The following is a 12,144-nucleotide window of genomic DNA, read 5'->3' as shown; positions in this document are numbered from 1 at the left end:
CTGCTGAGTTCCCTCCTCTCCCAGATTCCACCAATACCAGGGCCCAGGAATCCCCCAAGCCAGAATTGCTAATCCTACTCCATCATGACACTCATTTAATTATTTTCTGTTAATTTTTTAAAGCAAATTCCATAAAACGATCAAATAATGTGGAAGCAAGGAAGCTGGCAGATGGTGTACAATTGCCAGAGAAGTCTACAGATGGAGCACAGGCAGCCAAGGAGGCAAAGAAAGAAGAGGGGAAGAACAAAGCCAAGCCCAGAATGCGGTTCCCAAACTCCCCTCTGTTTAAAAGATGGGGTGACAACCTAACAGAAGACCAGGAAGTGGCAGCTCAGGGCCTGTTTGTACAGTATGGGTACAATGTCTACCTCAGTGACCAACTACCTCTGGACAGATCTCTCAAAGACACCAGGCCTTCCAGGTGAAGTAGGACTCTCTTTCAGGTACTTTTATGGGCTAATGTAAGTTGACAAATATGGACTTGAGGTCAAGATTAAGGGATAGAGAAGCTGGAGAGCCAGGGGGCAGGGGGGGGACATGAGAGGGGGAATACACAGCCAGAGGAGAAGCAGGCAGGTAGGAAAGAGCCATAATCAAGCTGACCAGGCAGTCAAAAATAGCTGAAAGACAAAACATGATGGAATTTGGCACCTGTGTTTTCACTCCCCAATGCTGACTAATGAGCAGAAGACCTCTTTCTCCCTCCCCCCCAATTTTATCTTAAATGCTTTTTATTCTTCAGTCTCATAGTAGAGTCTGACTCTTTGCGACTCCATGGACCCCATCATGCCAAGCCCTCCTGTCTTCCACTGGCCTCTGGAGTTTGCTTAATTTCATGTTTGTTGCCTCGATAACACTGTCTAACCATCTCACCCTTTGCCGCCCCCTTCTTTGACCTTCAGTCTTTCCCAGCATCAGGGTCTTCTCCAGTGAGTGCTCCCTTCTCATTTGGTGGCCAAAGTATTTGAGCTTCAGCTTCAGTATCTGACCTTCCAGGGAACAGTCAGGGTTGATTTCTTTTAGGATTGACTGGTTTGATCTCCTTGTAGTCCAAGGGACTCCAGCACCATAATTTGAAAGCATCTATTCTTCTGCGCTCAGCAGCTTAAATAATAAATCAAAAGTCAAACATCATTTAAAAAACTGTATAAAACTCTTCTAAACATGGTCAAGCAGACCCAAAACAGCACAGTGGCGTCAAGAGAGATGGCTCAAGCTACAGGCAGCATTTAAGAAAAACAACAACAAAATGTTGACATTCCAAATTCAAATAACAAATCTTTATCAATTAAAAGCTTGATTTAAAAGAACAGACCAGCAGCTTTCTTGAAACTCCACAATGAGACTGGAGTCTTCCTTTTCTCTGTGTGGAATGAATTCCAGAACTCAAGAGCCACCGCTGATAGCATCTTATTGCTTCCCATCATAGATCTGCTTTGCTTGTCCCCCTCCCAATTTCATTAGCACTTTAATAAATGCCTAGACATTTCCAATTCATTTCATCAGGTCTATTTTTGGGCAGGAACGCACAGGAACGGAGTTCCGGCTGGCTTCAGAGTTGGCCACGCCCACTACAGCCAAAACCTCTGCGTGAGTGGCTACAGAGGGAAGGCCTGGAGAGTGACCCCCCCAGCGACTCTGAGGTGGGCGGGCCAGGGGGGCCCCTGGAAGGATCGGGGAGACTTTTAAATACCTCCCTGTGCCTTCCCCGGCCTGTCAAAGGGCCAGTTTAAACTGCCTTCCCTTCCCTTCCCTTCCCTTCCCTTCAAGGGGGGGCTTGCCCAGGCTCCCCGCAGCCGGGGTGTGTGGGTGTGGCCTAATATGATAATAAGCTGCACTATCAGGGGTGTGGCCTAAAATGCTAACGAGTTTCTGCTGTTGGATGTGACCTGTTATGCTAATGAGTTCCTGCTGGGCTTTTTCTACAAAAAAAGCCCTGCATTTCATTAAAAAATTACCAATAGATATCATACAAAAATCATACAAAAGCCTTTATAACATTATCTAATACTTCCATATTCCCTACCAAAGTAGAGATTTTTAAAAAATTATATATGTTCCTTAATTCCAGACTGGTTGCTTCAGTCACCAATTCCTTTTCCAGATAACAATGCAAAGACAAAGTGTCTGGACTCTAATCTGGGAGAACCGGGTTTTATTCCCCACTCCTCCACTTGCACCTGCTGATGTGACCTTGGGTCAGTCACAAGCTCTGGCACAGCTGTCCTTGAAAAAGAGCAGTTTGTGTCAGAGTTCTCTCAGCCCCACCCACCTCACAGGGTGTCTGTTGTGGGGAGGGGAAGGGAAAGGAGTTTGTAAGCTGCTCTGAGACTCCAAGTGAAGGGCGCGGTATAAATCCAATCTCTTCTTCTTCTTCTACATGTAACAGGTGGTATAAGATAATAGGAGTCAGAATAGGAAGTAATTCTTGTTTAGTAATTAGGTATAACAGGAGTTAGTGGATGAGCTGAAGAATGCTTTATATTAATAAAAAGAGTGAATAATATAATGGATTGTTGGAAAATTAATATTTTGTATTATTGTTCACTATAAAAATTAATAAACTGTGAATGAAAAAAATGGGTGACATTTTCCTCCTGGCCTGTTTGCAAGCCTAGCTGTTAATTCTGTTATTTTTATGTCCCATATTTTTATATTCTTTTACTGACCAATGATTCGGATTTCCAATATCAAGTGAACATCATCCGTGTTACAGTCAAAGTATTCAATAGTAATTCTTTTTTTTAACTCTTTATTAGGATACCACAATAAGTACACTTATAATTCATATAACAAGTTATCTCATATCCTTTTTTCCTTCCATTCAATAGTAATTCTTGATATGATGTCTGTACCATCTTCCCATAATTTAATTAATAGATGGTGAGATCTAAGGGAAATTTGATTTTTCCCAGACTTTTAATATGGTTCTTCAATTATTTACCAATTAATTTCAACTCTACAGCAGTTCCACCACATATGCATAAAATGAGCTTTCCCCCCTTTCAGATGAAGGCCAGATGGGAGGGCTCATGGGTGGGCTTCTGTCCTTCAGGCTCATGGGTGGGCTTCTGTCCTTCAACTATTAGGAATCCCAGATTGTGAAAAGCTTCAGAGGTCAAAACCACCACACTGAATTGAACCCGGTAGCAAACTGGAAACCAGTGGATTTGCAACACAGAAAGAGGATGGTCTTAATGTCTGGGTGCAGTTATCATTTGGGGCCAGCTTTGGGATGCTATCTCCTGATCAGGAAATCCCATCTCTTGTTCAAGGAATTCCCAAAGGTTTGAAAATGGAGCCTGTGGAGGGGAGAGTTTGGGGAGGGGAGGGCTCTCAGCAGGCTTTAGTGCCATAGAGTCCACCTTCCAAAGCTGCCAGTTTCTTCAGGGGAACTGATCTCAGCTGTCTGGAGATCAGTTGTAATTCCAGGTCGCCAGGCCCCATCTGGAGGCTGGTGATGCTAGACCATGTACATTCAGCACCATTAGGACCAACCACTTCAGAAATGCAGTGTGTCCATGGGAAGATTCAGCACTCTGTATTCCAATGGTACTCAGTCTGTGGATCGTGGAGAGCTGCATTCACAGTTTCCATCAACCAAAAGAGCCACGTAACTACTGTATGCTATGTGCGTCACTCCAAACATGGACAAACAGTAATATATAATATAACCCTTTGAATTACCACTGTATCTGATAAAGGTGTCTGACTAAGGGAGCTTTGACTCTTGAAAGTTTTTACCCTCCCTGAAAGTCTTGATGGTCTAAGGTGCTAGTAGACTTGATTCTAACTGTTCCACAGTATTTCTGAGCATCAAGAGTTCTTTCCCCACTATTGGGAGTTTTTTTTAAAAAAATGGATAATATTCAGTGGTGGTACACCCCATTCCACCAGCAAGAACAAAAAAGGGAAAGAAACTAAACCTAACAAAGAACTCCAAAACCAAACAAAGGTTAGTGGAAAGGAGGGCCAATATTAAAACCTTTTCATAAAAAGAGGTACATGTATTTATTAAGCTTTTTACTTGTGAATATTGTGGCAACACAATCAAAGAAGGTTATTTGTGGACCATAGGTGGATTTTATAATCACTGGGCTAGTGATTGCACTAAAAAGGTTTCATGTGCATATTTATCCTGTGCCTGGTTATTTTACTTCTGAACAATTTACTTTATGGTCCTTGTTGAATTTATAGTTTGTATATATTCCTGATTGTGTTTTTATGAATGTAACTATTTACCATCTAGCCACACTTGTATGACCTCTGAGGAAGGCCGATTCGGCCGAAACGCGTCAGGTCAACTCTTTTAGCCCTGGTTATGGTTATGTTTTATATATATTGGTTATAATTGGGCCCCTATATATGTTTTAATTTGATATTATTAATAAATACATGTCACACCCCATTCCACCATCATATCCAGCTGTATATATTGATCTAGCCTCAAACACAGAACCCACCTTCATTTTCAGAACCTTGATATAATTGTCATGGATAAGTTGTGTTGTGATTTTAAAATAAAACAGTTTTATCTTGGTCCCATAGTAATGACGAAATTATTCTCATTTCTAAAGAAATTACACACTTTCCTTTAATGCAGGGCAGGGACCACAGGGAACAGTACTCAGAAGAACCACATGTGGGTATCACTGCTATATGCTATCCACATCCAGTGCACTGCAGGCTTTTGAGCTGGATGTCATCATTAACCACTCAACAGGGAGGCCTCCGCCACTCCTAAATTAATTTGGAAAAAAATCATTTCAGATATCTAGCAGATGTAATGTTAATCAATTATTTTAAAGTTAAATTTAGGATCAGATGGGGGTGATAATCATGAAACTGAATAAATTCACTTGACAGATATTTGGTTTAATTCCCCCTCTCATGCAAACTAATAATTTGTTCTGAGCAAATCAAGACACAAATGTTGTTGTTGTTGTTTGCAGTTTATATCTCACCCTACCCTGCAAGTGGGCTCAGGGTGGCCCATATCAAAGACATAAAATAACAGAGAAGAAAAGTTAAAATATCACTATGACGAACCCCTGTTATCTACACAACTGTCTGGCAGATTTTTTCCTGGCAAATCTTCAGTTCCTCTTGGTGACTGAGTTGCCCTACAGTAGTGTGTATATATTCTTTGTCACAAAATACTTGACTGTCCCATCCTATGTTTAGATATTTAGTTTAAGCTTTTTCTCAGCTCACAAACTCTACTGAAAATACAGGAGCTGTCCAGTTTTTTTTAAACCCTTGAGAAATGGCACTTGAGGCAAATTAACTTTCAAAAACAGAATTAAGATTTTATTAAACAGGCAGAGAATATATGTATAAATGGAATAGTCAAGGTTTTGAGATTGCTGAGGTAAACAAAATTCTAATATATACAGAGTTGAATTCTAAGAACATTCAAGAGAGTGTTTGTAGTTTTGTTTCAAGGCTTTCTGTTTCTTTGAGAGGTACTTTGTTTAGTATAATTCAGCACTAACACAGTTCTTATTGATGTTTCTAGATTTCTTCCTTCAGAGCTCTACGTTTTCCTTTAGACATTACAGCAACTCCTGAGGTGTCTAAGCTTCTCCCCTTTATCACAGTCCAGGGTTCTCTTCCCAACCCCTTTTCACCAGGAGGAAGTTATTTTCCTTATCCCTAAGAAATTAAAGTTCTCCCTCAGAGCAATTTGAATATATCTAAGACAATGGGGTTTCTCTTCTTCTTTCTGTAGAAGTACTTTTCTTATTGCCTGTCAGAAAACACTGACTCCCAAATGTCTCTTCCCTCAGAAGCCAAACCCTCTGGCTACTGATCCAGCCATTAGTTTTCACACAACCGAAAAGACGAAAGACCAAATTACAAAAGACCTCTTTTCCCTCCAGATCAACTGTTTTATTTCCTCTCTCAACTGATGCTGGCCAATCAGACAGTGAGTAGAGCAGCCAATCACATAAGCTCTTCTCTCCAGGGAAGATTAATTCTTGAGCTCCCTCACTCTCTGATACAAGCAGCATTTTTAAAAGCCTGCTTTTCTGTGCAGTCCATCACAATCACATATACAGTTACAATTAAAATTAAATCAATAAGTTAAAACAATATGTTAAAGATTCTAGCTAAACAATGAAGCAATTGGTGTCCTTCAGAGTACATTAGCCCCATCCTAGGGGGCAATAAATCAAGATGGAATGAGTCAATTGCCTGTTGCACCCGTGATATAGAGCTCCATGGCGGTCAGAACAGGGGATGCCAATGTTATTCGAAATCCACCAAAGGCCTGGTGGAACAGCTCAATTTTACAGGCCCTGCAGAATTGCAACAAATCTCTCAGGGCCCTGATCTCAATTGGAAGCATGTTCTACCAAGATGAGGTCAGGGCTGAAATGACTTTCAGGCCAGATACTACAAGGCAGTGCTGGTCAGCAAAGCACAAGGCTCTGCAAGGCATATATGGGAAGAGACGATCCCACAGGTATACTGGTCCCTGGCCACAAAGGGCCTTAAAGGTCAACACCATAGCCTTGAACCTAACCCAGTATTCAACCGCCAACCAATGCAGTTGGCGCAGCACAGGCTGAATATGCACCCGCATAGGTGTCCCTGTCAGCAGGCGCGCTGCTGCATTCTGTACTAGCTGAAGTTTCAAGATCAAGTTAAGATCAGGTTCAAGGGTAGGCTTTCATAGAGTGAATTCAGTCCTGGAAGTGACCATTACACGGATCATTGTCACCAAGTCATCGAAAGAAAGGTAGGCAACTAGTTGCTTGACCAGCCTAAGATGATAAAAGGCTGATCTGGCAACATTGGTGACCTGGACTTCCATAGAAAGTGAGGCATCCAGTGTCCCTCCTAGACTCCTCACCGATGGCACAGGCATCAGTGGCTCCCCACCAAGGGCTGGGAGCCAGCTCAGGAACAGGACCTTCATCTTAGCTGGATTTAGTTTCAGCCGGCTCAGTTTCTACCAATCATCCACAGCTTCTAAAGCCCTGGCCAGATTATCCATAGTGGATTGCTGCCAGCTGTCCATTGACAGATATAGCTGGGTGTCATCAGTGTACTGATGACAGGCCAGCCCAAATCCCCAAATCAACTGGGCAAGGGGGTGCTTTTAGATGTTAAATAACATTGGGGAGAGGATCGCCGCTTGCGGGACGCCATATACCATAGGGTAACATGATGAAACCCTCTCCCCAGATGCCAGCATCTGTCCCTGACCATGGAGAAAGGAGGACAGCCACTGCAAGGCTGTTCCTCGAATCCCTGTGTCAGCGAGGTGGTGGGTCGAAAGATCATGATCCACCATGTCCAATGCTGCTGTCAAATCCAATAGCAACAGCAGTGCTGACTCGCTTTGATCCAGATGTCTCCGGAGGTTGTCTGTAAGGGCTACCAGTACAGTCTCCATCCTGTGGCCCGGGTGGAAGCTGGACTGAAATGGGTCCAGGATAGAGGAGTCATCCAAGAACACCTGGAGCTGCTCAGCTATCACTCTCTCAACCACCTTGCCTAGGAACGGAAGGTTTGATACTGGGCGGTAGTTAGCCAGGACCGTAGGGTCCAAAAAGTTTTTTTTCAGTGGTCACACCACCACCTCCTTCAGGCAATCTGAGAATGTCCCTGAAAATGATTTGTCATGAGAATGTGATAAATGGAATCTTCACAACATTTTATCATGACAGTCTTTTTCTTCCTGATAGTCCTTCGCTTCCATTGGGCAGGAAAACATTCTGACAGATTCTCCTCCTGGTTTTCTGGACAGGTGTCAAGAGAAAAAATATCCACATGACCTCCCAACAATTAGCGTTGTTCTAATATTTGTAAATGAGGCCACATCCATCATCTTGCGTGCGATCACCAGCATAATCAATAGAACGCCTTCCCATCTCTTGAAAGAAATTGTCTTGGTTGATGACTGCAGTTCGCATGGTGAGTCCCATGGACTGCGAATGTTACAAGCCAGAATGGCTGGTCCATGCAACAAGGTATGGTTGTCACTGGATGGAGCCTCAATCCTGCTCATTCTGGGTATGGAGAACACATTGCAGAGATGCTCCTCTTATAGAGAAGTCCAACATGAGTTCTCTGCACTGAGGTGCATGGCCGCTGAAAACACCACCATAGTAATACGCCCAAGTTGTTTCAAGGTCAGTTCTGTCTATGCAGACTGACAGTGGCTCTCCAGGGTCTCAGGCAGAGGTCTTTCACATCACCCACTTCCTGGTTCTTTTAAACTGGAGATGCCAGGGATTGAACCTGGGACCTTCTGCATGCAAAGCAGAGGCTCTACTACTGAACCATGGCCCCTCCCCCCAATTTTTTCAGACTAAAGCACCTGGTATTCCCAGGCAGTCTTCAATCCAGGTAATAACCAGGCCAGACCCTGCTTACCTTCTGAGATCAGAAAAGATTGGGGGTGTTCAGGGTGGCATGGCCGTAGATTTTTCTCTCAGAACATCTAGCAATAGCATACTTTTGCCCCAGGTCTTGGGGGTAGGGGGTGTTATGCCTGGACTTGTCTGACAGACCACCTAGATGGAGGGTGGGGAGGCATGTCTGGGTTTGCCTGGGCTTGTCTGGGCAGGCCCCCGAGTTGGAGCTTGAAGCCCCAGACCAAAGGCAGGCAGGATCCTGGAACCTGCCTGTGGCTTGGCCCCTGAGGGCAGCCAGCCAATCTGGAGCCTGGAGGCCATTTGAACTCACCAATTGCATGGGGGTTGGGAGTGGCTTAGATGTATACAGTTAGAGCAGTTGCCCATGTAAAGCATTCCTGTTGCGATGCAACAAACTGCTGCTTGTTGAAATCACTCTGCCTTCACCTCTGCCATGTTAAACCCACTATTTAACAGGGGAGGCTTCTGGGGAGCTGCCAGTGAGCATCTGAGCAAAACAGGGCGGCAGCCACACGTATCAGAGCGAAACACATGAGCTTCAAGTGAATGGTCTGGCTGCATTTTAAATTAATCTCTGCATGAGTTTTGAGCATCCAAATTTCCTCTGGTCATTATACAGTAAGAAAGATTCATGGGTTTGTACGGGGGAAAGAAGGGAAATGTGAATAATGTAACCTAATTGATCTTTTCCATATTTCAGCACATATTAATATTTGAAGAGACTAAATTGTGCAGCATTTTCCCCCCCCAGAGGACCTAAAAGAACCTTTGGAGGAGAAGATCAAAAGGTACAATGTAAAACATCCTGGGCTGCTGAAATTGGTCCGGCATCAGAGAAGAGAAGGTCTCACACAAGCTCGGATTTCTGGCTGGAAAGCATCCAGTGCTGACGTTGTGGCTATCCTGGATGCACATATTGAAGTCAATCATGGATGGTAAGGAATAAAATGGAGACAGGAATGCTCCCCCCAGCTCCCTTGGTGATACCCTATTACAGGAATTCCATCTGGGGGGAAATCTCCTTTGCTCCCATGGTAGTCTCATACAGTGACTCAAGTTACATACAAGACCCCACTGTAAGGTTAGCATCACAAGATAGGAAATAATGGAAATAATCAAATCCAGGAGAAAAATTTATGATACTGACCTATAAATGCATTTCAAGAAGTGAACTCTTTGACAGGAGGTAACAAAAAAAACATTTTGGACAGAAAGAGTTTTAATGCCTTCCTCCAAATTCAGAACTCCAAATTCTGAGGAGAAACTGAGATGAGAATTTTGGAAGAATCCCTAATATTTGTGGTCATGAGTTAGTTTATGCAAAGATAAATGAGATGCCCTTTAATATCTATGGAAAGTACTAGATTGCTGTTCACATATGTGTTTTTATTGGGGTTGTGTCCTGCAGATGTAATTTCATACAAGTGCACTATGGATTGGGTCCTGTGCAGTGTTCCCTCTAAGCTAAGTAAGTGTGAGCTAGCTCACAGCTTTTTAGCCTCCACCTCACACATTTTTGTCTGAGCTCAGGAAGGATGGCTCTGGAGCAAACTAATTTATGCAGTAGCCAAATTGCTCGCTCACAACTTTAATGCTATTAGCTCACAAAGTAGAATTTTTGCTCACAGGACTCCGCAGCTTAGAAGGAGCATTGGTCCTGTGTATTTGTTCTGTTAGTGGAGGCACTTTCCTGTGGCAGAAGGCACCTTCCACCAGAGATAGGGCTGCCAACTCCAGGTTAGGAAGTCCCTGGAGATTTGGGGGTAGAGCCTGGGAGGGCGGCGTTTGGGGAGGGGAGGGACCTCAGTGCAATATAAACACCAAAGAGTCCATCCTTCAAAGTAGACATTTCCTCCAGGGAAACTGATCTTCACTCTGGATATCAGTTGTTATCCCCCAAGATCTCAAGGCTCCACCTGGAAAATGGCAACCCTACCATTAGCAGAACAAATGCATGGTCGTGTTTCCTAGCTGCGAGGCTGAGGCCAGGTTGCAAAAAGCACCAACGGTCAAGCATGCGTTACAGTGAATGCCCAGGGGAGGCGTAGTCATAGGTAACAGCTCAAAACAGAGGTATATTTAGCACTTTCCATGATGATTTGTGGTTTTGATTATTAAGATATTAGGATACAAAAAAGAGAGTTCTTTATTCTTCATATATAGCAAGGAAAAGATTTGTAATCAAACTTATATTTATTGTAGAGAAAATTTGGAAGGCTTTTTCTATTTTATGTAATTTTTTATCTTTTTTTATCTTCTTTTATCTTATCAATGCAAATTAGAAATTCAAAAAAGTAGTATTTCCTTTTGTCTGTCCTGAATCTACTGCCCATCAACTTTATTGGATGCTCTTGAGTTCTAGTATTTTGGGAGAGGGAGAAAAAGGGGACTCTCTGTCTACTCTGTCTGCCCCATGCATAGCCTCTGTTGTTTTCCTCCCCTTACTTGTCCCTTTTCTAAAGATGAACATTCCCAGTCTTCAGCCTTTCCTAGTAAGAAAGGTTCTCCAACCCCTTAATCATCTTGTATTTCTTATATACAAGAAAGGTATTTTTTGCAGCATTCTATTAATTTACTGTAGGTCTGAACCCATTCTGTCTCGAATCAAGGAAGACCGCACTGTTATCATATCCCCAGTGTTTGACAATATCCGCTTTGATGACTTCGGACTAGTCCCATACATTGAGGCTGCAGACGGATTTGACTGGGCCCTCTGGTGTCTCTACGAGTCAGTTCCAGGGGACTGGTACGCACTCAAAGATGAAACAGCACCAATCCAGTAAGTCAGAATAGTTAAGCTTTGCACTTCCACTTCTCTGAACAATGGGAAATTCCAGGGGCAGCTGACAGAGGGTGATTTTCCTTGCGACGAGAGACTACATATTACTTTATCTATACAAATTGAGGAGGAAGGCTGTCACACAGAATGCTGGTCTTTTTCTGATATCAGAACTGCAAACTGTTATGTAGTGGGTAGCCGCATGGATGGACGACAGACAACGACGTAGTGCATAGCACGCTTTATTAGGCACACAACAAGACATGCGGACAAACGGCCGGCAGGCCAACTATATACACACCTGGGGACGCCCCCTGGTCACCATTGGTGGGTTTGAATCCCCCGCCATGGCTCCCATTGGTTCCCCTGTGGAGGGACTAGAATCCTAGTCCCCATTGTCTTCCAGGACTGAAGCTCAGGTATGTGCGCTGACCTCCGGTGGCGGTCAGTGGACACAACACCCCTCCCCCCATAGTCCGGAACCCCCCCTAGGTGACATAGTCTTTCAGGTACGCTGGGGGCTGTCGCACCCTTGCTGATCGTCTGGGGCCCTGTGCTGGAGCCCCCTGGGTTCTGACCTCAGGTCCGGAATCATGCGGTGGAGCTGGGGCTTCAACCGTCTCCTGTTCGGGTTCTGGGGACCCCACCTCCGCTGTCGGGGTCTGGCTGCTCCGCGGTGGGTCCTCTGGCGCGGGCGTGGTTACGTCTGGGGCCTCGCTGGGGTCCTCTTCTAACTCTACCCACTGCCTCGGTACTTCCGTCGTCTCGTGATCGGGGAGCAATCGCCGCCTGAGCTGGTCGATGTGCCGCCGGAGGATCTGGCCGCACTCTGTGGACACCTCATACATGACGGTGCCCGTTGGCCTGATGATGCGGCCCGCGGGCCACTTCGGCCCCCTGCCAAAGTTCTCCGCAAACACAGGCTCTTCGGGGAAAAACCCGCGTGGTGCATCCCTCTGCTCTGTGAGGTTC

The 12,144-nt window shown here is 44.4% G+C and overlaps 1 protein-coding gene across 1 annotated transcript in view; it reads left to right on the top strand.

Moving 5' to 3' along the window:
- The first annotated feature begins 263 nt into the window (after positions 1 to 263).
- The window catches only part of GALNT8 (polypeptide N-acetylgalactosaminyltransferase 8), a 38,194-nt gene continuing 26,313 nt past the window's right edge, over positions 264 to 12,144 (top strand). Inside the window, exons 1-4 of the mRNA XM_015411177.1 lie at positions 264 to 424; positions 7,763 to 7,929; positions 9,145 to 9,328; positions 10,975 to 11,172. Of these exons, the coding sequence (XP_015266663.1) occupies positions 264 to 424; positions 7,763 to 7,929; positions 9,145 to 9,328; positions 10,975 to 11,172 (710 nt within the window). The remainder of the gene's footprint in view (positions 425 to 7,762; positions 7,930 to 9,144; positions 9,329 to 10,974; positions 11,173 to 12,144) is intronic.

The sequence above is a fragment of the Gekko japonicus genome, unplaced genomic scaffold (assembly GCF_001447785.1).
Source record: "Gekko japonicus isolate JY-2015 unplaced genomic scaffold, Gekko_japonicus_V1.1 scaffold944, whole genome shotgun sequence".
Lineage (NCBI taxonomy): Eukaryota > Metazoa > Chordata > Lepidosauria > Squamata > Gekkonidae > Gekko > Gekko japonicus.
This window is presented reverse-complemented; position numbering and strand designations above follow the sequence as displayed.